The 27,205-nt window shown below is 34.7% G+C and overlaps 1 protein-coding gene across 1 annotated transcript in view; it reads left to right on the top strand.

The window, feature by feature from the left end:
* The window catches only part of BPHL (biphenyl hydrolase like), a 61,363-nt gene that overhangs the window by 19,768 nt on the left and 14,390 nt on the right, over positions 1–27,205 (top strand). The window contains exons 3-6 of the mRNA XM_051970768.1: positions 1,590–1,756; positions 6,513–6,666; positions 8,969–9,100; positions 14,556–14,679. Of these exons, the coding sequence (XP_051826728.1) occupies positions 1,590–1,756; positions 6,513–6,666; positions 8,969–9,100; positions 14,556–14,679 (577 nt within the window). The remainder of the gene's footprint in view (positions 1–1,589; positions 1,757–6,512; positions 6,667–8,968; positions 9,101–14,555; positions 14,680–27,205) is intronic.

The following is a 27,205-nucleotide window of genomic DNA, read 5'->3' as shown; positions in this document are numbered from 1 at the left end:
TTTTGAGTTATTAAGTCCTTTATCACTAGAAGTGTTCAAACTATTAGGATTATGTATAGGAGATTCCTACAGTAAAAGGATTAAATTAAGGATTCTTTCAAGTTAAAATACTGTAATTATTACAAGCAATGATCATTTTTTAACATTTGATTTTTTTGGGTTTTGTCAGTGTATAGTCCTAATTTTATGGGATAGTCTATGAAAGTAATCATCAGATCAGTACATGGCTGATTTTAAATAGTGTTTTAGGCAGCTTTAATACAATTTTTGAAGCTTCTGATGTGAAAGAAAAAGGCTACAAAGTTCCACAAGTATCTGTGTCAGGCAGTAACTAACTTAACCTTTTTTTGGAATTGATCAGATTCAGATTTCAAATGTGGAATATCTCTTAGAATGAATAAATGAAAAAAAGTGAATTAATTTTTTAAAAATGGAATATACTTTTAGGACAGAATCGGATCCTAGCTTCTACCAGTATAGGTTTATTGAGGTAGCAGAGTGGAGATGGCATCTATCTTTAAATATGGTATCAGGCATGGTCTACAAATAGATTTTCTGAAGTTAGGATAGATAATATAAACAAGATAGAATGATCCCCTGGTACCCAGTATCTTGGATAGTACATTTTGATAGAATATTCAAATTTAGAGATTGGTACCTATTTGTGGATTGGTCTGTGAGGGCTCACACAGAAATGAAATAGAGTTATTTTTAATTCTTATTTGATATCAGTTTGAGTTCTTCTAGTCTGTATCTTTGCACAAATCTGTGAAAAGAGTATGAAAAGTATGATTGTAGCCAGAGGCCAGATACCCTAAATATGCTGGTGTTAATGTCAAACATTGACAAATAGTGACAAAAGTTGAATAGATAAGTTGGGAGTGATAAGAATTCACCCTATGTAGTATCAAGAATATCTTGGTACAATTTTGCCTATTGGCATATATGAATTTGCTCAGCTTTTTCACTGAGAGTCTAAAAATGTTAGTTTTCTCTAGTTAATTGGAACTTTTCTTTTTAAATATTTTAGCCAGTTGTTACCAGAAGAAAAAAAAAAGATAATGTAAGGTTAGCCCAATTTGCATAGTAAAATTTTTCTGAAAGTTCAAAAGAGGGCATTCTCATTTTGAAAACTATCTCTTATTTGTCAAATTCTTAATCATATAATTTTGCATATCATTTTATTGAGGAGCATCCTATTTCTGAACTACTTAAAAAATCTTTCAGTGTAAAAGTATGTCAGTGCGGTAACTCCAGATCTGCTTTTATTCTGTTTCAATAATTCTGAACTAAGTAAATCAGGATTAGTGAGTATTCAAAGTCCTGAAAAGGTACAGGAAGTTATTGAGGAACCACCAGTTAACTCCCTCTCTAAAGAACTGTCTTTCCCAAAATAGCCATTGGGGGGAACTCTAGACAGGATTGTAGAGTAAACAGATAATCCAGGGAATATCTATTTATAACGCTAAATTGCAACTAGATCTTTATTTTAAAGATGTTTCTGTACCTATCTTTAAAAAAAAAACAAAAAACATGTTTTATATATAATTAAATTGCTAATTTATGAGTAACAAAGTGACTATTTTTAGGAAGTGGACAAAGTGATTTTGGACCCCAGCTCAAAAACTTGAATAAGCAGTTGTTCACAGTAGTAGCCTGGGATCCTCGAGGATATGGGCATTCCATCCCCCCAAATCGCGATTTTCCCATGGACTTCTTTGAAAGGGATGCAAAAGATGCTGTTGATCTGATGAAGGTAACGGGATTGGGAAGGGAGGGAAGAAATAATTTTTTTCATTTGACTTTTGTTCAACTCTGTCTTAAAAACCAGCTGCCTATAGTCAAACCACTCAAGAGAGATGATTGTTACATTAAAATATGAGTAGAAGAAGTATTCCACAACTTCCATTGGTGGTCACAAAGGAAACTACTTCTTGTAGTTCTGTCCTTTAGAAACAGAAAATAACAGCAATTATTCAGCATAAATGACTGCTTCATTTATTAGAAGATTTTATACAACATTTATATATTTTTACTTAGAGAATATAGAATCAGAGAATATAATAAATATATGAACTTTGTAGATATCTGTTAACCAGATCAGCTGGAGCCAAACAGAGCCGGCCAGAGACAGGAGAGTCAAGACACAAACAGAAGGTTAATTAATTTCAAAATGAGAAAAACAGCCCCCAAGCAGACATACATGTGCTGGAGCTCTGCCTCTAATAGGAAGTAGGGGGATGGGGATGAACTGAGACAGTGTAGGGAGATCTCTGTAATTCTACCTGTGGCTACAAAGAGCAGCAAGCCTGACAATGAAGAGTAACAGTAACGTGATAAATTTGATTCATAAAAGGACTTTATACTTTTCCAAGCTCAGAGATCTGATGCTGGGGGGAAACAATTCTGGGACTTTGCTGGGGCTAAGTTCATCCACCATGCAAAGGATTATTGTTATGCCAGGCTCAGGGTACAGTCTGCTTGCTGGGCCTTAGCTTTGTGAAACAGGTTATCTCCAAATATCTTGACATGCCTATTCCGAAAAAGAAAGCTGCCTTTTCAGTAAAAAAAAATCTTCATTCTAATCATTAGTACTGAAATTTTCCTCAACTCCAATATGATCAAATGTAGAATTTTTGTTCTTAGTGTTTTCTTCTTATTTAAATCTCTTCTTATTTTAGAGCGTTTTCTTTGTTTCTATAAAGGGCTATCTACAACAGTACTCTCTCTCTCTACTTTCCTTTTAACTTTTACTGTCTGGTTTCTTATCTCATCATTTGACAAAAACAGCTCCCTCCAAAATTACTAAGAATCTCTTAACTGATAAATCTAATTGTCTCTTCTCTGTTCTCATGATGTTGAAAGACCTCTGGTACCTCACTGGATAGAGCGGTGGTATTAAAATCAGGAGGATTTTAAATAAATCTTAAATTTAAATAAATTTTAAATAAAATCAGTTCAAATTCAGCAGAAATACTTTCTAGTTCTGTGATCCTGGACAACTCACTTAACCTCTGATTATCTTAATTTCCTCAACTATGAAATGGGGATAATATGGTAATATCTGTATAATGCCTTGAGCATACTGTCTGATGCCTAGAAAATTCTACAAAATTCTTATTCTTCCTTCCTCATTTCTTAAGCTCTCTTTACCCTTCTACACTGTTGCTCCCCTTCTCCTTGATGCTTTTTTTCTAGGTTTTCATGACTGCTCTCTCCTTGTTCTCCTTCCTACCCATCTGACCTTTCTCTTTGTCTCCTTCATCCTTACCATGCATGTTAATGTAAGAATTCCCTGAGGATTTATATTTTGCCTTCTCCCTTTATACTGTTTTATTTGGTTATCTCATCAGCTCCCATGATTTCATGATCATCTCTATGCAGATCACTCTCAGATCTACTTATCTAACTCTGTCCTCTCCTATCTTGTCTCATATCTACATCTTTAAACATATTGAACTGGATGTTCAGTAAACTTTTTCAACTCAATATATTCAGTACCAGGACTTCCGCTCCAAGAGTTCTGCTCTTCCTAACTTCTCTCTTACAGATGAGGGTCCTTCTAGTCACCCAGGCTCAAAGCCTGTGTGTCATCTTTCAGAATCACTTTCTCACCCATCAAGTCCTGTTGTTTCACCTTCATGATATTTCTCATATATGCCCCCCTTTCCCTTTGACATTGCCATCCCTCTAGGGTAGGTCCTCATCCCCTCATGATAGGACTATTGGAATAGCCTGCAGGATGGGCTTTCTGCCTCAAATGTTTCCCCATTCCAAGTCATTCTTAAATCATCTGATGGGGTAGGGAATGTCCAGTCTGCAAACTACATAAGAACCTTCAAATCATTTGCTAAGGCCATCACAATAACCTCTCTCTGCTTGAGTTCTATAAGTTGATAATCTTATATTGTTTTTGAATGATGTTGTAAATATTCAGATGACCTTTGGCAGAAGAAAAAAAAAAAGTCCTCCACTTCTATATTAAATTGATCTTCCTAAAATGCAGATCCGATTATATTATCTCCTTCTCTTCCAGTCAACTCCAGTGGTTCCCTTTTACCTCCTGGAACAAATATAAAATCCTCTGTTTGACTTTCAAAGCCCTTTATATCCTGGCCCCTTCCTCCCTTTCCAGTCTTCTTAGAACTTATTTCTTTTCAGATACTCTTTGTTCAAGTTAACTCTGGTCTCCTTGGTGTGGCTGACCTAGGACATTCTGTCTACTAGCTCAGTGTTTTCTCTGGATATCTCCTAATGCCTTTAACACACTCCCTTCAGATATCTTCAAGAACAATCCTGCCTTCCTTCAGAAACCTATTCTCAGGCTTCCTAAACCTTAGTGTTTATGTTATATTTAATAAATTTTTTTATTTATATAAATTTATATATATATATAAAATATAAATTTATAAATTTATTTGTAAAAAAGAATGTATTTAATAAAAATGTTATACTTAATAATAAGTTATATTTAATAAACCTTTAAGATTATGCCCAATTTATCTTACATATTTATCTAGTTGGGTCTTCCACATTAGTCTATGATCATCTTGAAAGCAGGGACATTTTTTGCCTTTCTCTGTATCATAATGCTTAGTACAATGCCTGATACTTAGTGTATGCTTAAAAAAAGCTAGTTGAGTATTTCACTTGCTGAGTGATTAGTCACTTCATAATTACTTGTTCATAGGGAATAAATTTGTTATACTCTCTGTGCAAAGCAGTTTCCCTAAACCTTAGGAGATGCTGTAGTCTTGCCATAACTTCCTATTTATGTAGGGGAAAAAATGGAACAACTATATCAACATTGATAACTTAACTTTATGTTCTACAAAGCATTTTACTTATGTACGTTATTGCATATGAGCCTTACTAGATTATCCAGAAAAGCCATAAGTGACTTGTCCATAACTGAATAGCTACTGAGTAACTGATGTGGGTTTTGTCCTTATCTTTTCTAATGTCCCTCACAAAAATATTTCAGTTGACTGGAACATATGGATTACATTTAAAGGGCAACTTCCCTATTCAGTTTACAACTACCTTTAGTAATTTCTGTTTTGATCTAAATTCCTGTTCTCTTTGGGCAGTAAGTGGTATATAGTGATTGAACTTTTTTTTTTTTGTCTTTATAATTATAGTCTGCCCTCCAGAGACCCAGCTTGCCAGTTTTCTAATTTCTCCCTAGATAAGGAAAGATTTCTTGTAAAACATTGAATCTCCTAGTGATTAGGTAATATCCCTCAGGCAGTCTTTTTTTGTAAACAGGCATCTAGATTCATACCCAGAAGAGTGTTAATATGTTTCCTTTTACTAATGGAAACTGAAACTTCCCCAAACTTGCTATTACTGGTAGGAGCTACTCCTAAACCTGACATGAGAAATAAACTCCTTGTCTAAAGAAAACTTGAGTCAATAAAAATTCTTGTTTGCTCTTTCCTTCTTTCCTTTCCACTCATGTATGATGCTAAAGGTATTGCCATTTTACTACATAAATAAAAAAAATAAATTTTCTCTATAGCCATTCTTTATGACTTTATTATGTCCCCTAACCTTTGGCTTTTATATGTAGCTTTGGAGAATAATGGGGAATTTTAGACTTTTATTTTATAATAATATATAGAGGGTCTGAAAAGAATGATTTTGTGGCATATATCGTTGTTTGTTGTCAGAATTAAAGCCAAAGATTAGAATTTCACTTATACAAATATACAAAAAATGCATAACTTACATTATTACAGGGGGTTTTACGTCTGTTTAAATTTATGTTTTTTTTTTTAAAGAGCAAAGATTTTCCTTATAGATATTATATTTAGTGAATTCTTTTCAGCTACCAAAGTAATTTGTATTAGATGATATATGGAATGTATTTTTGATAAATATAGATATTACCTCAAAACCAGAAATAATCAAAAGCACAAACTAAAGTCATTCTAGAGTCTTAGAATTCAAAGAAACTAGGATTGTCCCAGAATTTTTTCTGAAAGGAATGATTGAAATGTAACTAATTATAAAGAAAGCTATAATTGAAGTTAATGTTGAACATGCTATTTTGATTGATGCTCAAAAATTTCTTCCTCTACTTCGATGACTCTTCTTTTATGATTTAATCCTATGAGGTGTTCTCCTTTCAAAAAAGTAACTTGTAGCTCCTACATTTTACACATATGGGCCTAATTTTCAAACATTGTAATTCACTAAAATTCCAAAATACTATCTTATTTACCTCGAAAAGATGTGTGCTTATATGAGCAATGATTTAAGTGGCTTTATTGTCTGAGAACTATTTCAAAAAATTCCAGATTCCTTTTCTAAATAAGATAGACCATTTTTCTGCTAAACTTCTCTGCCCTTTAAAAAAAATTCCTTTTTCTCTAGCCCAGGATTATTTATGAAGTATCCAAGCACTTAGATACACTCAAATAACTGGAAATTAGGAAAATTTTTCTTCTTCGCCACTACAGCAGAAAGACCAATAACTTCTACTGTACATTTTGTTTTACCAATCACAGACACTGAAATTTAAAACAGTTTCTTTGCTGGGATGGAGTGATGGTGGGATAACTGCACTCATTGCAGCTGCAAAGTACCCATCTTATATCAACAAGTTGGTAATTTGGGGAGCAAATGCCTATGTTACTGATGAGGATGAAATGATTTATCATGGTAGGTTAAATAAAGAAAAAATTTCCATAACAAATGAAGCTGTTCTCTTTCCATCTCATTTTTTATCTATGGTAATTGATCATTTAATACCTGTGCATCTTATTCCCTAGTTTTAAAGTAGAAATAATATCTAAAAAGTAATTGCACTAGGTCAATGATTTAAATTTTCCATTTTTTTTATTTTGAAAGTATAATTATGAAAAGGAAGTATGAAGTGGTAGAAAGTAGGCAGACCTTAGGGGCAGGAAGATATGGTCTCAAGTCCTGCATCTCAGATATAGAAGTTGTTAGTAGATTATTTAACTTGGTGTTCCCCAGCACATTTAAACTATAAATTACAAATGAATTGCTAGAGATTTTAAGAAATCATCCAGAATAGTCCCCTGGTATCATCAATAAAGAAACAAAACATAGAAAGATTAAGATTTTCCTAAGATCATATTGAAGCTAAATAACAGAGCCAGAATGCTAGGATTTAAAATCAGATATTTTCACTCCAAATCCAATTAATTATCCTTCTCCTGTTACCATTAAGGAAAAGGGCTATGAGTTCCTTAAATGAAAAGCAACCATTGAAATTGACATTATACAAATTGATTATTTAGATGTTTGTGATAGCATACATTCTTAAGACCAGTGACTCAATTATCAATTAAAAGGTTTCCTGATTTATTTATCCATTTAACAAGTATTAATTAAATACCCAAGATCCAGAAGAACTGGATTCAAATCTTGACTTTACTACCTGCTGTTGGCAATCTTATAAAGTCACTTAACCTTCTAAAGGTTTAAATAGGGTCTTTAATACATGGTAATGCTACCTTTCCCATTTTGTTATTTGTTCTATCAGGCATTTCATGTAACTTAACATCTGGTAGGTATTTAACTGAAATATTCCATCTAACTCGGTTTCTTCATCAAAAAAATATATTGAACAAAATTATGTCCAAAGATCCTTTTGATTCTAAATCAATAATTATGTATGCAAATCACCCTGCTAGGCAATGAAGATTTAATTTTGAATTATCTTCTAGCCCTGTTCCCCTTCCCCCTCCTCATATCCCCCCAATCCCCTCCTACCCACCCCCCACCTCTGAAATAAACTTTTGGACAAATTGACTTTAAAATGTGTTTAGATATGTACATTTATTCTATTCACGTATTTATTGAATACTTGTTAGAAGGCTAGCACTGTGCTGTGCATTTTATATTTTTTTTAATCAGTGACATAGAGAATTCATATAGGCATTGTCCATTTTTAGATGGTGGAGAAGAAGTTCTTTTTCAAAATTCCATGTTAACTGTATTCAGTTAACAGTATTCTGGCTCTTCAATATCTTTATTATTATATAAATTTGTCATTGTAGTTTTGTGTGAAGAGCAAAAGAAGCAACTGAACTTGCTTCCTTTATTTTTATTTATTTATTTATTTATTTATTTTAGAAGTGTAACCTTTAGTTATAAATTTAGTCTCCTTATACACCTCTTGTGAATAGTTGTAGTACTTTGTACCTATATATTTCTTTGGTGGTAAGAAATAGTTTTTGTTCTTTTTTTCTGTATAACTACTATGTTAAAATAACTAGGTCTTTAAAAAGTCTTTTTAAAAATTGAATTGACTTTATTTCAGAATTGTGATTAAAAATGTTATCTCAGAAACTGTAAATATTATACTTTTTAATGTATTTTTTAAATTAATTTTTAAAAACAGGACTCATGATCCAAAAAGGTGAAGAGCCTGCCTTCTAAGTTATTGAGGCCAGCACCAAGAATACCCACTATAATATCTGTCTCCTCTACAAGTAGTTATACAGCCTGTTTTTGAAGGCATCTAAGTAATGGGGAACTTATTACCACTGAAGCAGCTCAGTACATCTTTATTTTTTAAAAGTTTTTAATGAATTTTATTTTCCCCAAGTACATGTTAAAACAATTTTAAGTTTTGAGTTCCAAATTCTATCCCTCTCCCCTCTTGAGATGGTAAGCAATCAGATATAGTAAACTAAGTCTTAAACATATATGTGTGTGTGTATGTGTGTGTGTGTGTGTGTATACATATATATATATATATATATATATATATATATATATATATATATATATATATATATATATATATATGTATATCCCCCTTTTACTCAAATGAGAATAATTAAAGACATTTTTTTTCTTGTGTAGTATGTTCAAATATAGAAAATCTAATCCAAAGACTCAGGGGTCTTTGTTTTAGGCTAAAGTTTCCTATTTGTGAGGTACATATTACAAATTAAGTTGTTGTTTCTTTTTGGGGTTTTTTTTTCAGGTATCAGAGATGTTTCAAAGTGGAGTGAGAGAACAAGAAAACCTCTGGAAGCACTATATGGATATGAATACTTAGCCAAAACCTGTGAGAATTGGGTAGATGGAATATTGCAGTTTAAAGACCTACCAGATGGTAAGTTAAATTAAATTCCTGATAGAACAAATAACAAAATAGAAAATGTATCATTATCATATATTAAATAAACTATTTAAACCATTAGAAATAGTAGAGGAAAAGCTGCCATTATTGTCTTGTAATAATTCATAGGTCTTTTAAAAACATAATTTCAATAATATTCCAAAATGATTTGTAATGTTCTTTTGTCCGGTTTTCCTGGAGGTCTCTGGGGGCAGCCTTCATTTCAGTTCCATAATCTCTGAGAACAGCCAGGTGTTAAATAAAGTCCAAATCCTTTATTGTTTCCTTGCCTGGGGCTGGGCAGCTTTCTTAGAGGCCTTCTGTAATCTTGGTTTCAGTGGAGAAAATGAAGGAGGAGAGCCTGCCACCAGGAGCCTGACCAAAGATCAAATGAATCTTTCTCCTTGGTACTGAGAGCTTGAGCTCCCGCACCCAGTCCTTTGTCTTCTCTGCCTCTCTGAATCTCGGAATCAACCTGGTTGAAGCTTCTAGCTTATATGTTCTACACTGAGTATAAACCAATCATTATATCACTAGGAAACCATTATTTGTTGTAAAATTAAATCAATCATATTGAATTTAGAGAACTATTAAGCACCATGCTAAACTAGATAACCATTGTCTTATCAATTCTACTTAGTACCTTGTAAGTATCCTTGTTTCAAGTTCAGAGTTCTGGCCCATAACAATGGTTTGCCATAAGTTACATGTTCCAAATGTGATATTATTTTTTTTCTAATGCCCAAAACTTTGTAGCTTCATGTACCAGAAAATGTATTTTAAATATTTTTTTTTCCTTCTCTTGATACTATTTTCTTGTTAGTGGCAAAATATATATTGAATATTTAATATATCTATGAGTATTTAATATATCTATGTTCATATTGCACATAGGTAATCTTAAAAACAAATCAAGAACATGAGAAAATAAGAACAACAGGGCATGAATACCAGAATTTTTTGCTGCTTTATTAGATGTTCACTTAGGCAGAATTGAGATTAGATTCTTTATCCAAAGAAGATAAATGTGTCTAACAAAGACTTTAGCAGAATTACAACTGAAAAAACAATTAGTCACATTAGTTTACTAGAAATTCAACTTAATTTCGTAAGTGATTATGAAATACTACACTCTGTCCAGCAAAGCTCTATAAAGACAAAAATATTTATTGGAGGTAAAATTTACAGATATCACCTGACTCAGCTTCCTTTTCCTTTGGATTGGAAGCCTACGTGGTAGAGTACCAAATTCCTCCCAGTTACCTTCCTTTAAAGACATTCTGCATCTGCTGCTCTGTCTAGTTTCAGTTCCATGGGACAAGATACCCATTGGTTCTCCTGCACCTTTCCTTTCTCCTTTTATCTGTTGTCCCCTCCCTCTTCCTCTCCCCATTACATTGTAAGTTTTAAGTGTCTGAGGCAGAATTTGAACTTAGGTCCTCCTGACTTCAGGGCTGGTGCTGTATCCACTGTGCCACCTAGCGGCCCCACATTGTAAGCTTCTTAAGGACAGGGACTGCATTCATTGTTATCCTTAGTGCTTAGCGTAGAACCTAGTAAATAATAAGCACTTAATAAATATTTATTGGATAAGATTGGGAAAAAAATTAAAGCTAGACTGTGGAAGTCATGAAATTTCAGGCTAAAAATTATGTCTTAGACGTAATGGGGAACATCGTCTAACATAGCTTGTGCAGAGAAGTGACTTGATCATTCAACCTATACCTCAGGAAGATTATTTTGACAACTGTGCAGAGAGATTAAAGATATTGTAGGCTACTGTCATGGAGAAGGTGAGAGGGGCTGAGGTCCTGAAGTAGGAAAGCATGAATGGAGAAAAAGGGACAAATACAAGAGATGGAAAGGTAGCGTTGATATGACTTGGTAACTCATTGGATATGAGAGATTAGATAGAGGAAAGAGTCAAAGACTATGAAGTTGGGATACTGGGAAAGATAGTGTTTTTTTTCTCTCCCATTTAATCTAAGAAAGAGAGGTCATAATCTCACCCTATGTTATTTTCACCTCACCAACTGCTTCTGAGTTAGAATAGGACTTCTCTCTTGTTGTGTATCCTTTTGAAGGAGAAAATTATCATTAAGGTTTATTTCTCTGCCAGAGTTGTGATTTTTTTACCTTTCCCTCTCATCTTTTCCCCATTTGCTGGGCGTTCTGTAGTATATATTTGTAACTCTATAAATTCTGTTTTTACCCCTTATATTCATACCCTTCCCCAAAATCACCCTCTAGATTTCCTCAAGTGAGAGTTGCCCCAGAATACTAAATGCTCTTCTGTACTTAATCTTTTTAATAAGATATACCTTAAAGAATTGTTTTCTAATTTTTGAGCCATTGATTTTATTGATGATTCTTTGCTTGGATTTTTTAATCTTGTGAATTGCTTTTTTTCCCCCTACCTCACAGGTACTCTGTATTGTATCTAAAGTGGTAGATATACACAGGCAGATTCACTCTTTTCATTGCCATTTAAAATTCTCTTGATTAGCTTTCTAAGAATCTAGGCAAATACATTCTACAAATCTTTGCCAGATACACTCCATTCCTGGCCAAGAACTCTTTTATCATATTTTAAGCTATGGTCCAGAAATCTAAAACCTACTCTTGAATACTGTCTCCTTAATAGCTGTTCTCTTCCCACTTGTGTTGTTATCTATAATAAACACTACAGATATGGTCTGAATGGACCGAACAGTGGGTTTTGTCTGTTGTATATACTACTGACTTACTAAACTTTTAGTCCAAAACAGCCCCGTATCTTTTTCATATTAGTTAATCTTTTAATTATTCCTCCCTATGTTGTATTCGTGAAAAAGGTAATACACCTTATTTTAAGAAATTGTTAATTCTTATGTTATTGTGGAACATCTCCCTTCCCTTTAGGTAATGGGGCAGAGTTTACCATCTGAGGTATCTGATTTAATATCATCAGAAGTACCATGCTACTCATTCTTTCAAGGGAGATCTAATTGAGCCCTGAGTTCAAGTTATTCTGAGAGATAGAGAGAGAGAGAAAGAGAGAGTTATTCATATAACCTAATTGTAAATTAGTAGCTCCCAGGAGGAATTTTTAACTTCTCATTCTAAGACTGCAGAGACCTAGCATAGTCACTGAAATGCAAAATTTTTGAGGGCCATCCTACTATATACATTGATCTTAAGTAATAATATGCTCACAGATGATACTATTTACCTGATTTAGAAAAAAGATTTAGAAAGTACCAGCAGCAGTGATAGATGGCAAAATAAAAGTTTTTTTTTCAGTTCTAACAGATGGAAGGAAGGTGATGAGAAGTAAGAAGAAGAAAGATATCAGCCATTGTGTTTCCAAGAATTAGTCTACTGCTGATCAGGCCCTTCATCCAGTTATACCAACTGTAGTTCTGTCAGTTTGTCATGGATGATGATGCTGAATGCCCCCAAGACAATCCTGATTGTTTTCTACAACATCAAATAGTTTCTGCTCTGCTTCCCATTATCCACAGCCAAAGCTGTATCATCTCCCAGACATATTCTTCTACACTCTCTCAGATATACTTTCTCATCTCAAATGCCACAGAGCTACTTTTCTCCTAGGGAATTATCTAGTTAGTCCATGAAAACTTGCAGAAAGATCATGAATGCGCTCTCTTTGTCTCTCTCTGACTCTCTCTTTCGTGTGTGTGTGTGTGTGTGTGTGTGTGTGTGTGTCCATGTATATATTGGCACATTAAAAGGAGCACTGGGTTTAGAATCAAGAAGATTTTTATCTGACCTCAGACACTTACTAGCTATGTGACCTTGGGGAAGTCATTTAGCCCTGTTTGCCTTAGTTCCTCATCAGTAAAATGAGCTGGAGTTCACAGTTTTGAGAGCATATAAAATATTACTTTGGCCTTTAATTTTATTTTAGTTTGAGTTACATATCTAACAACTGAGTTGATATGCTATTGAAAGAAATGAACTAGAGTCATATTAGCATTCTAAGTACAAATGAAGCAACAGAAAAAAGCTTATAGCTAGATGGAAGGACTGTTCTAGTCTGTCATATGAATTGGCATGATTTCTAACTCACTGGATAATTCATTGATATTCTGTGCCTGCTTATGATGTTGCTTTCTTACATGCAGTTCTGGCTGTGCCATTTGTTCTGCTGATTCAGGTTTTCTTTTTGTGCTCAGCCATTTTTCTACATTATTTCCTCCCCTCATTTAGTTTTAATATTTTTTCATTCTAACTTAACTTTTATGATTCTTTGCTCTGTGTAAGCTCTCTCCTTTTTTGGACTTATAATTTTCTTATTCTTATTAATTCTTGTCTGATTTTGTTAAATACAGCATTTAATCCATATGAGCATATTTTATGTTTCCTTCCTCGCATTGCTTCAGTTGTTTTATGTTATTTTATGATTTTCTTGATCTTGCTCATTTGCTGTTGTAATTTTTGTTGTGTATATATTTATGATTGTGGTGGATTTCTCTAAGTTTCTCTTCCTTCTCTTTTGGACTTCTCTATATTTTGTGGGTTTATGACCTTTCACTCTGCTTTTTTAGCTAAAAAATCTTTTCTCTTCCTCCTTAATCTCCTTGATCTCTCTGTACCAGATGACACCTTTTCATTTGGTATCTGTGACACTCCATGCTTGTGGTTTACCTCCTTGCTTTCTGACTACTGTTTGTCTTGATTTTTCTGATTCCTTATCATCTTCCTGCCCCTGCTTCCTTTAATTTGATAAATTTTATTTGTGCCATTGTCACAGAAAAGGACCAAGAATGATCCTGAAGCTCATTAGGTTACTCTAAAAAGGATTTAGATTGAGAGGAAGAGGTAGATGTGCCAAAAAGAAATTCCGGATGTGAGTGTTCACAAAATCATGGAAAACTAACCTTTTTTTTCTGTGAAACATACTCAGGGATACAAAGGTTTCCTTTCCCCAACCAGCTAGGAACCAGCATTTGCTACAATTCTAACTAGTCTATTCATCACTAGTAGTAACAATGTGGAGAATATATTTTTCTCAATCTGTAATTATAAAAATAAGTCAGAGAAAATATGTTGTTCTTAGGAAGATCAATACTCAATTTTCTGCTTTTTTATTACATAATTATATGGTATATTTTTTTTGGTTCAGCTTTGTTTTGCTATTTGTGAAATAGAAAAAAATTGACTGACTCTTGCTATAAAGGGATACCATAATAGAAGTATGACAATGATATTAAAGCTAAGGTATAAAAATTTTATACTCAAATTAAGCAATTTTTAAAGCACCAACTGCATGTAGAGCAAGTAGATGAGAAGATAAAATATTTAGTCAAGGCATTAGCATTAGGGTCATTCCTCCTACTACAGACCCAAAAATGTGCTTCCAAGTAAATTTCCTGTAATGAATAACATTTAAATAATTGATATTGGTTATAGTTAGAGCATAATTTTAACTTCATTTGTTTTTCAGGTAACATTTGTCGACATTTGTTGCCCCTTGTCAAGTGTCCTACTTTAATAATACATGGTGAGAAAGATCCTTTGGTTCCTCGTTTTCATGCAGATTATATCCATAAACATGTTAAAGGTTCACGGTAAGTCATTATTCATGGTTTTAGTAATCCATTGCTAACTGTATAAGAAGAAAAATCGAAAAAAACTGTTATAAGGAAAAAATGCAGTGAAAAATATTGACATTATCAGTACTGCTTTCTTTAAATTTTTACCATGAATCAACCAATAGCATTATCTAGTGGGCTTCAGTAATATGGGAGCAAAAAACATCCTCTTCTTGGTGGGTCTTGGTCTCAAAGTCTGTAAAACTGCATTCAAGTACCACCACTGAAAAAATATTGTTTGACTTTGGGAGAAAATATTGGGGAAGTTTTTTAACTTCTCAGTGGCCTCAAACAACTCTCTATAAACCCATAAGTTACAGAGTAGGAACTGATCTGCATTGGCTGGGGGGACTTCGTGACTGGGCATTCCTTATACCAATGAACTCACACAGGTCCAGGCCAAAAATAAATAAAAACAGCAGTAGCCATGGATAGCAGTCCAACTAGCCTTCAAACTATTTAGTAGAGCATGTCACTCCTTTGGAGGCCTAAGCTCTGGTATGTATGGACAACATCCACATTGTTTTGCTTACCTTATACTTTTAATGTTATCAACTCTGTTTTGGCTTCAATTATTACTCAATATCTGCAATAACTAACAATATATGTTTAAAAGATATTGGGGGAAAATATATATGCATATTGAAAGCTAATTTCTCTAAGAAATAAACATTTTTAAGTTAAAAAAAAAATTGTTGTCATGTACTTATTTCTATAGTAAAATTCCACTACTGTGAACCTCACTTTAACATTTTTTCTCTTTTTCATAGTATATTTAAAAGTAGAATCTGAGTCCAGTCAGATGTCAGCATGTCAGGATGACATGGTTTTATCCTTGGTTTCAAAAGATAGTTTCGCAAATACAAGATAGAGAATGAGAGAAAAAAATTTCTTTGGAAAATATTTGGGATTTTAGTGGACTACAGACTGTGTGTGTGTGTGTGTGTGTGGATATACACATCTCTGTCTCTCTGTCTCTATATCTATATATACAATATATATAGTATATTGTCAGTCTCTTATTGACAATTAGATGTTCTTAAGCTTCAAAATTACATGGTTTGGTTCTTTTAACTCCCACAATAAATTAAATATAGTTTCTTAAATTTCTAAGTTCAATAGGAATCAGTTTGCAAAATAAATCTAATGTAGAAATTCCATTCTAGATCTGTTTTCTAGCAGCAGAATAAACTGATATACTGTACTCAAAAGTCAGATTTTTTAAAATAAGAGTTTAATTTTGGAAGATAATTTTCAAACTGAAATATACTTTGAAATAAGTTTTGAGCATATACCACTAACTATCCTAGGAGATAACCTATGAGCATATACCATTAAAAGTTAAGAATTGCCTTGCCATTAAAAAAAAAAAAGAAACAGGCTTTGAACTAATATTGTCTTGACCACCCACTCTACCATGTATGCCTTCCACATCATATAGCAGAATATTACAGTCACTCAACTAACAATCATTTATTAAGTGCCTACTATATATATATATATATATATATGGAGAGAAAGAGAGAGAGAGAAAGAGAGAGAGAGAGAGAGAGAGAGAGAGAGAGAGAGAGAGAGAGAGCGAGCGAGCGCACAGGCACTGTGCTAAGCTATAGAGATACAAAGAAAAGAAAAATAAAAATGTCCCTCCTCTCAAAATCTCATTAGACTGTCTTATTACAGTCTAATGGGAAAGACAACATGCATACAGGACATATATAGGATAACTTGGGTTTAGTCTCAGAGGATGAGTAGGTGGCATAGGGGATAAAGTGCCAGACCTGGAGTCAGAAAGGCTTGTCTTCCTGAATTTAAATCTGGCCTCTTATACTTTCTAGTTATGTGATCTTGGCAAGTTACTTTACTCTCTTTGCCTCAATTTTGTCATTTGTAAAATGAGTTGGAGAAAGAAATGGCAAACAAATCCCTTTAATATCTTTGCCAAGAAACCCCCAGAGAGTAGATGTGATTGAAAACTAAACAACAATACAGTCTCAAGAGAGAAGGCCTTGAGACTCAAGACTGGCAATAGCTTTTTGAGAAGGTAGGATTTTAGCTGAGACTTGAAGGAAAGCAGAGAAACTAGAAGAAATAGATGGAGTGGGAGAGCATTCTAAGCATGGGAAACAGTCACTAAAAGTGCTTGGAGATGGGAGATAGAGCATCAGTGTGAAAAGAATCAGTGTCATGAGACTACAAAGGATGGGAGGGAGTGGAATAAGATAAAGGAAGAATGGAAAGGTAGAAAGGAGCCAGGTTATAAAGAGCATTAAAGGCCAAAGGATTTTATATTTGATTCTGAAGGAACTGAACTAGAGTTGATTGAATGTGGGAAGGGGAAGAGGTAATATGGTCAGACTTGAATTTTAGGAAGATGCATTTGACAACTAAGTAAAGGACTGGAGTAGGGAGAAACTAGACTAAGTAGAAACCTGTAGCAATAGTCTTAGGTGTGAGATGATGAGGGCCTCCACTAGAGTCAGTGTTAGAGAAGGAGATGAATACAAGATAGGTTAGTAAAATAGAAATTGTAGGATTTGGCAACTTATTGATTTGGGGGATCGAGAATGAGTTGAGGGTGACATTAAGTCAAGAGTTAGAAAATCATTGTACTTTTGATAGTATTAGGGAAATTAGAAAGGGGGAAGGTTTGAGGGAAAAGATACTAAATTCAGTTTTAGACATTTTAAGTTTAAGAAGTCTGTAAGATACCCATTTTGAGATGTCTAAAAGGCAGTTGGATTTGAGAGACTGGAGGTCAAGACAGATTAGCGCTGGATAAATAAAGCTGAGAATCAGTTGCATAGAGGTGATAATTGAATTTATAGGAATTGAGATCCCCAAGAAAAATAACTTAGAGGAAAATGAGGGTCCAGGGTAGAGCGTTGGAGGATACCTGTGGTTAGTGAGTGTGACATCAATGAAAATACAGTATAAGAGACAAAAGGAGGGGTCAGGCAGGTAGAAGAAAAACCAGAAGAGAGCAATATCATAAAAATCTAAGCAGAAAAGAGTATCAAGAAGAAAAGGGTGATTGACAGTACCAGAAGCTGCAGAAAACTCAAAAAGGATGAGGACTAAGAAAAAACCATTAGGTTAGGCAATTAAGAGTTCATTGGTAACTATGAAGAAAGGTGCTTCAGTGGAAATATGAAGTCAGAGGCCAAAAGGCAGAGAGTAAAGAAGGGAATGAGAGAAGAATAAGTAGAGACAGCATTTGTAAATAGGAGGAGGTTAGCCACCAAAAGGAGGAGAGATATAAGATGATAGGAGAGAGAAAATATGGATGGCTCAAGCCAGGGTTTTTTGATGATGGAGATGGAAATGGGCAAACAGAAGAGATGGCGGTAGTTTTTTGATCCATTTTTAATCCAAAATGAAGAATTAAATTACTAGTTACCACATTACCTTTTTGAAACTTTTTTTTTAAATAAAAGGACACTATACCTCTCTTAGAAGACTTCTAAGATTCTTCTGGTTCTAAATTTATAATCTAAATAACAAAAAAGGCATATTGAAAAGTCATTTCACCTACTAAGATGGCAGCATGGATGCACAGAATTATAATAAGGTTATAGTATATTTATTAACATAGTAGTCTAATTACAATCACAATTTGAAATGTAGTATAGTAAGATAGACTAGGAGTCAGAAAGCCTAAATTCTAGTCCTATAACTTTCATTTACTGGTCTTTTGATCTCAGGCAAATCTTAAGTTCACTGAGCTTCATTTTCCTTATCTGTGAAATGAGGAAACCATCTGCCCTTGCTAGTTCAGAGGATTTGCAATGAAAATCAAATGAATGATTTTTTGGTTAAAAAAAAAAACTCTATAGGTGTGAGGTTTTATGGTTCTTACTCTTTCTCTCTTTTTTTATTATAATTTTTTATTTACAAGATATATGCATAGGTAATTTTTCAGCATTGACAATTGCAAAACCTTTTGTTCCAATCCCCCCCCACTCCCTCCCCCAGATGGCAGGTAGATCAATATATGTTAAATATGTTAAAGTATATGTTAAATACAATATATGTATACATGTCCATACAGTTATTTTGCTGCAGAAGAAGAATCAGACTTTGAAATAGTGTACAATTAGCCTGTGAAAGAAATAAAAAATGCAGACGGACAAAAATAGTGATTGGGAATTCTAAGTAGTGGGTTCACACTCATTTCCCAGAGTTCTTTCCCTGGGTGTAGCTGGTTCTGTTCATTATTGAACAAATGGAACTGATTTGGTTTATCTCATTGTTGAAGAGGGTCATGTCCATCAGAATTGATCATCGTATAGTATTATTGTTGAAGTATATAATGATCTCCTGGTCCTGCTCATTTCACTTAGCATCAGTTCATGTAAGTCTCTCCAAGCTTCTCTGTATTCATCCTGCTGGTCATTTCTTACAGAACAATAATATTCCATAACATTCATATACTACAATTTATTCAGTCATTCTCCAATTGATGGGCATCTGCTCAGTTTCCAGTTTCTGGTCACTACAAAGAGGGCTGTATAGCTCTTATTCTCAAGAAGTTTATGATAGATAACAAAAATTAATTTTGTTTAACATTTTTATCAGGAACTTGGCTAACAGCATAGATCACAAAATTTGTAGATGACACAAACCTAAAAGGAATAGTTCACATGCTAGATGATGGAATCAGGATCCTGACTACTAATAGGTTATAACATTGAGCTTAATCTTATAAAATTTAATTTAATATAAATGGTCTTACAATTGTTGTTGCTGTTGTGTATTCTTCATTCTTGAAGAGCACCATGACATTAGGGAGGTGATACTATGACATGCAAGTGAATTGGATTTAAGTGAGGGAGGGCTGGGTCATCAGTCTCATTTTCCCCTCTGAAAAAAGTGGAATCTGAGTCCAGTAGCAAGATATAGATCAGGATGACATGGTTTTATCCTTGGTTTCAAAAGATAGTTTTGCAAATACAAGATAGAGGATGAGAAAAAAAATTTCTTTGGAAAATATTTGGGATTTTAGTGGACTACAGGATATGTGTGTGTGTGTGTGTGTATGTGTGTGTGTGTGTGTGTGTGTGTGTGTGTGTGTGTGTGTGTAGATATACACATCTTTGTCTTTCTTTATCTCTCTCTATATCTATATATGTATATATTTCAACAGGAACATAAGACGTCCAAAAAAGGGAGGGGGGGGGGAACCTAATGCAAAGCAGCCTTATGCTACATTAAGGGAGGAATAGTTTCCAAAGGAGATGAATAGTCTTTAGTGTATCTACTATCAAATGAGGCCACTAGGTGGTAAAGTAGATCCAGTGCTACATCTGAAGTCAGGAAAATTACTTTTCCTGAGTTCAAAAGACACTTACTAGCTGTGTGATCCTGGTTAAGTCAATTAGCCCAGTTTGCCTCAGTTCCTCATCTGTAAAATGAGCTGGAGAAAGAAATGGCAAACCACTCTAGTGTCTTTGCCAAGAAAATTCCAGGTGGAGCCAAGAGGAATCAGATATAACTGAACTACTGAACAACAGCTGTCAGGTGATCAAGGTTAAGGTAATGTATCCAGTTTTGAAAGCTATATTTTCGGATTTCCATAAGTTGGTGAGTATCCAGAGAACAACAACCAGGATGAGTCAGAACCTCAAGTTCTTGTCGTAACTTGGATCAGATAAAAGAAATAATGGTGTCTTAAAGAAAAGAAGATTTAGAGAAACTAAATCTTTTATTATATCTGCTTTCAGGTTTTTAGGCTATAGGGTAGCAGCCAGCTGGCATAATCTGACAGTGTAATTTTGTTTCCATTAGGTTTTAGGACTAGACTTAAATTTGACTGCTACATCAAGTCTGACTACCTTGTATCTCTATTTCTATACTCAGGGTGAGTCATAAACCTTAGTTATAGAACAAAACAAAGGGCCTGTGTTTCTATGGGCAGCAAAGTGGGTAGAGCACTGGACTTGCAATCAGAAAGACTCATCTTCATGTATTCAAATCCTAGCTCAGACACTTAGTAGCTGTGTGGTCCTGGGCAAGGCACCTAACCCTGTTTGCCTCAGTTCCTCATCTGTTAATGAACTGGAGAAGGAAATGGCAAACCACTCCAGGATCTTTGCCATGGAAAATTTGGGCTTATGAAGACTCAAACATGCCAACACAACAATTTGATTTCTGTTCTGCTTTTTGATTAAGCTAAGACATTTTCTAACTATAGGCTTGAAGATCTCTGGGCTAGGAAAAAATTGACAATCTTCCTGTATTGCTCCTAGAACTTATCTTATGCTGGTTGCTAATCGATATAAGGAATACACAGGTCTAGATTTATCACAAAAGTTTATGAGAAGTAAGATTAAATTTGTACAGTCCAGCCTTTGGCAAATTAAAAACATTATCACAGATTCCTTTGACAAGTAGAAAAGGCAGGGTGGAAAGGAGAATAAGGACTGGGAGGTCATCTACATCCTTTCTTTCCTTTTGCCTCCCATACATCCACATTTTTGACCAGAATTCTGGCCAACCAAGCCAGTAGTCCTTTTAACTTTTACTTCTGCCTCTAGGTTTGAGATTGGGAAACATCTGTCCTCAGTCATTTTCATTTGCTCCAATGTTGATACTATCCCCTCTGCCAGGCCTCCTTCCTCACTTTTTGGTATTTTTTCCTCTCTACTTGTGTGCTCTTTTCAAGTTCTGCCTCCATCCCCAAAATCCTGTGAATCATCCTAACTTTGAATGCGTTACATAATTCCAAATCCTTATGTAGGTCCAGGACATTTCACATTAATCCCTTCTTTCTGCAGAGAAGAAATTTCAGGTATAATAAAGATTATTTCATTTAACATGTATGACCACTTTGGAGATAAGCAATTTTTTCTTCTAGAAATTGTATTTGATAGAGATTCAGAGAAATCTAGGCTATTTAGCCTGGAAAAAGAAAAAACTCAGAATGTGCTAGCTATCCTTAATTATTTAAAGCTTACCATATAGAAATCGGATTATTAAATTTGCTCTAATTTTCCCTCAGTAGAAATAATTAGGAATAGTAAAAGTTGCAAAGAACCAGATGTCAGCTTGTTATAAAGAAAATCTTCCTAACAATTAGCACTACCCAGAAGTGAGATGGGATATCATGGGAAGTATTGAATCCCCTGCCCCTTTGCCCAAATAAAAATGTTCAAGTCAAGTCTAGTCAATCTCTTTTTAGTATGTCATAGAGCAACTTCTGTTTCAGGTATGGCTTATACTGGTTGGCCACGGAGATGCCTTCCATCCCCCCAAATTCTATGATTCCATGATGCTAAGTATTTGAATAAGAAACTGTAGCTGGAAGTTATCGGAAGGCAGATTTCAGTTCAAAGTAAGAAGAAAAGAGAATTATCCAAAAGTAGACTGGGTTACTTAAATAGATAATGGGTCCCTCTTCATTTGAGTTCTTCAAGTCATTCAACAAAAATTTTTAAAAATTTTTCAATAGTATTTTATTTTTCCAAATACATGTAAAGCTAGTTTTCAACATTCATTTTTGTAAGAATTTGTGTTTTATATTTTTCTCCCTCCCTCCCTTACCTCTTCCCTCTTTAAGAGAGCAAATAATCTGATATAGGCTAAATATATGCAATTCTTTTAAACATATTTTCATATTTTTATTTGTGCGAGAAAGATCAGACCAAAAGGTTGAAAAAACATGAAAAATAAAAACAAAAACAAATAACACCCAAAAAAAGGGGAGAGGGATAGATACTATGCTTTGATCCACATTCAGTCTCTATAGATCTCTCTCTGGATGTGAATAGCATTTTCCATCCCAAGTCAGGATACCTTGAAATGTACAGCTAATCATATTAAAATATATATACAGAATAAATACAAAGTAGCTTCAGTAGGAGATGAAGAATGGAAAGGAACTAATAATTTGATTAGGAAAGGCTTCTTGTAGGAGTTGGTCCGCTATCTTCAAAGGCTAATAGGCAGAGATAAGGTGAGAACATTCCAGAGGAACAGAGTTGAGAGATGGAAATGTTATATAAGGGAACAGAAAACCAGCCAGTTTGTCTGGAACATAGTAGTGCTTTATCAGTCTAGAAAGATGGGTTGAAGCCAGACAGTAAAGGACTTCAAATGCCTAACAGAGAAGGTTGTATTTATCTTGGAGGTATGAGAAAGCCACTAACATTTCTTGACTAGATGAGTACCATGGCCAGACCTGTATTTTGGAACTATCAATTTGGCAGTTGTGAGTGGGAAGGATTAGAGAGACTGGATGAAAGGAGTCCAATTAGATCATTTGGGCATTAATCTAATCCAATGGTATCAAGTTCAAATAGAAGAGTGAATCACTAGACTCTACTTAAAGATTTCTATAGGCCTAATAGTGATTTTAGGCTGAATATTTTACACACATACATGCATATATGGATATATATAAAACATATATATATGCATGTATATATGTATGTTATATGTGTATGTGTAACATTTGTGGTTTTCTCAATATGTGACTTGCAGATATATGTATGTAGATACCTACATATTATTAATATATCAACATATTAAAATCTGATATTCTAATCTGGTTTAGGCTACACCTGGGAGTGTTGCAGGCCCATTCTTTTTAACACCTTTTATCTCATCAGTAGATGATGAGGCTCTGAACTACAGTGATGGCTGTATTAATATGAGGAAAGCTGTGAAAGATGTACTCTCAGATCCATAATAAGTGAGGACTCCTGATCAAATACTGACTGAATAAACTAAATGGACTCTCTCTCTTTCTTGAAAGTCTTAGGAAACCAGGTCTAACTAAGGTGTCACAGTAGATACTGTATTTTATCATAAAGAGATGAAATATAGGAGGCCAGATAGTAAAGCAGGAATCCTCTTATGGTGTGTGTGTGTGTGTGTGTGTGTGTGTGTGTGTGTGTGTGTGTGTATCTTCCAGACATAATGGAGAGAACAAGAAAAGCAAGATGAGTCCTAATCAGTGGTTTGGAGTGGGGGTCCAAAGAATCAGTCCAGAATCGGTCAAGGTGTAGCATCCAGATATTCAAGATAAAGTCAGAGTCGAGAAGTCTAGATGGGTCCAGATATTTTAAAGCTAAACATAAGAATGCCAGGTATTGAGGGCAGGAGTCAGCATCCAGGATTAAAGCTGAGTATGAATGAACTGAGTGCTCACAGGGACACTGGAAATAGCATCTCCGGTACAAGTGAATGAGTTCACATAAGAGGGTTAGAACTTTTGATCCTCAAAGAAGAGCTGATTCCCTTCTCTCTTCCTTAGTTTAGGCATTCAAGAACTGAGATGGATATACAGGTAAACTGAATGCTTGTGGGCAGTGATTTATGGCCCAGGTAGGCCTAGGTTCATTGTCCTGGCATAGCTAAAGTGAAGATAAGCTAGGCGTCCTGTGGACATGCTCTGAATCCTATCCCATGAAGTTCGGAATCTGGAGAAGGGCCACTGACTTCCTGTGGTATCCTAGGAATTCTCTGAATTGTTTCCAGCTAGCTGGTAGAAGCCAAGGCCAGTCAGTAAGAATCCACTCTAGCCTAGCCCAGATAGGACTAAGCTGAGCTTCAATAGCTCAGGACCAGTTTGTAGACAATTTACATTAAACCACCTGTCTCTGTAGGATAACAGAGACCAGTATGCTGGCAGAGACAGAGACACTGAAGAAAGTATGGCTTCCCCTACCCACCTCTATGATTCCAGATCATTTTTAAGACAGTGTGTGATGGGTGATCCCACTCCAGCTGCTCTTAGGACTTGTTACCATTCCCCATTACCACCATACCCTCCCTTCCCAGTACTATTTTTAGCTATCTTTCGTCTCAACTGTTAGCTTCTATGGCAGTAGTAAAACAGTTCAAAATTCCACTTATGGTCATGTTTCAAGGTAGACATGAAACAGAAATAAGCAAAGGCCTTAAGAATTTGAATCTTAAACTTTAAAAAAAAAAAATCCATCTCTTCCCCTGAACTAGTATTAGCTTAATTTTTGCCAAAAATTATTCCCTGTTTAAGACAAAAAATTGAAAAGTAATTATAGTTTATAAGTATTGATGATTTTAAGTGTTGCATTTACTTGCAATTATTTCATTGTACAGGGTTTGAATTGTAGTAAATTCATATGAAGATGACAAGCAAAGCTTATCTTAGACTTTGGTAAAATAACCTTCCTGCTTACCTACTAAACTAGCATTTTAGAAATGGTTACTATTTAGTATTTATTTAGGTAAAAGTAAGAGATAGTGATAATTTTCTAAGTAAGTTAATTTAAAGCAATTATTTGCTGTTAATTCAATAAATGTTTCCTTTATAAAATATTGTATTAGAGATTTTATATCTATGAAAGACATGGACAGCAAGGTGGCACAGTGGATAATATGCTGGACCTGGATACTTATCTTCCTGAGTTTAAATATGCAGCCCCAGACACTTATTAGCTTGTGATCCTGTGCAAGTCATTTAACTATTTGCCTTGGTTTCCTCATATATAAAATGAGCTGAAGAAGGAAATGGCAAACCACACATATATTTGCCAAGAAAAACTCAAATGTTGTCACAAACAGCTAGATGGGACTGAACAACAACAAAAGAGGTGCTATGAGGGATATAAAGATGAATAAAGAACTTAAAATTTAGTAGGGGAAATCAAACATAGACAAATAAAAAATTGAGTATTAGTGATGTGAGAGTTCAAAACTGGGAGATTTTTTTCAGTTAAGGAAATCAAAAAAAAAAGCTTAAGAGAGAGGGGCACAGTGGATAGAGAGCTGGGTCCGGAGTGAGGAAGACCTGATTTCAAATTCAGTCTTAGGCACCCAGTCACTTTGCCAGAATGGGCTAATCATTTGTCCTCTGCTTGTTTCAGTTGCCTCAACTGAAAATGGGAATAATAATAGCACCTATCTATGAGGACTCTTGTGAGGATCAAATAAGATAATATTTGTAAAGTATATTTCTAAATATTGATTATTCACTTAGGCCTGATTCTTTGTGCTCCCTTAAACCTCACACATTGGACCCTTGACCAGAGAGCTTTATCTTCATATGTCACACATTTTAATACTGGCCATGGGCTTTTCTTGGCAAACTTTGATTTGCAATTTTTTTTTCCTCTAGTGGGTCTCCTTTTGTCAGAACTCTCCTCTGTGACTGTCCATCTTGGGTAATCCTAAGTGGTGTAGCTCATAGTTGTAGTGAGCTACATTACCCTCTACTATGACAAAGCAGGAGGGAGTCTTTATTAAATTGGTACTATATAAATGCTAATTACTCTTCCTCCTTCTCCTCTTCTTACAACTATTTCTACTACTGCTTTTACTACTAGTAGTATTATTATTGGGAAAGCATTTGAATTGTAGTGTGAAGGGTAAACTGTTGCCAGTTATAAATCAAGAAATCATTCTTAGCTATGAATGAAACCACAGGGGGAAGGAGGGAAAGTATGGCATAGTTCCCATATTGCCCCATCATAAAAGATGGTAACTTCCTTCAGTCATGTTTGTTCATTCAATCAATTCTTGCTCCTAGTTCTGTCTTACTCTAGATTGTTTATCAACTTGATAGCCTTGCCTCATTCTTTAGAAAGAACTTTCTGCTTTGAATCCCTAGCTACTAATACCTTTGGTCAGACAGAGTGGTTTTGTTCTCTCCATGCTATGTTAGACTGGACATGTCCTGACCCAGCCATTCCATCCCAGAAGAAAACAGTTTATTTGTGAGGAGAAGTGGGAGCAAAAACACAGTTTGGAAATCTTGGGGAGTGGTCAGGAAATGGTCCGGTGTGACTATTATATAGGATGTGTGTCTCTGGGCTAGGTGTCAGAGTGGAAAGGTAGCTTGGTGGTGCAGAGGATGGAGACCTATCATTTAAGCCATCAGCACCTGAGGTCATATTCTTATCCTGATGCTAACTAGTCCTGTGACCCTGGGCAATGGGGATAACAGCCTCTACTTTAAAAAGTTGTTGGCAGCTAGGTGGCTCAACAGATAAGGCATCAGCATATGTGGCTCTTTTCAATATATTATGAGATGATTTAGACCAATTCCAGTGATCTTGTGATGATGAGAGTCATCTATACTCAGAAAGAGGACTGTGGGAACTAACTGTGGATCACAGCATAGCATTTTCACTCTTTTTGTTGTTGTTTGCTTGTATTTTGTCTTCTTTCTAATTTTTTCTTCTTTTTTGTTCTGATTTTTCTTGTGCAGCAAGATAATTGTATAATTATGTTTACATTCATTGGATTGAAGATATATATTTTTACATGTGTAACATATATTGGATTACTTGTCATCTAGGGGAGGGGTAGGGAAAAGGAGGGGAAAATTTGGAACACAAGCTTTTGCAAGGCTGAATGTTGAAAAATTATTGCATATGTTTTGAAAATAAAAAGCTTTAATAAAAATTTTTTTTAAAAAGTAATAGTATGAAAAAAGTCTGATTGCAATAGACTAAAATACAATGGCGGAAATGCTCCATTTGGAATTAAGAGCCCCTCATAGTCTGGCCATCCCTCCTAC

This window comes from Antechinus flavipes, chromosome 1 (assembly GCF_016432865.1).
Source record: "Antechinus flavipes isolate AdamAnt ecotype Samford, QLD, Australia chromosome 1, AdamAnt_v2, whole genome shotgun sequence".
Lineage (NCBI taxonomy): Eukaryota > Metazoa > Chordata > Mammalia > Dasyuromorphia > Dasyuridae > Antechinus > Antechinus flavipes.
The sequence above is the reverse complement of the archived record's forward strand: the minus strand, read 5'-3'. Positions and strand labels throughout refer to the sequence as shown.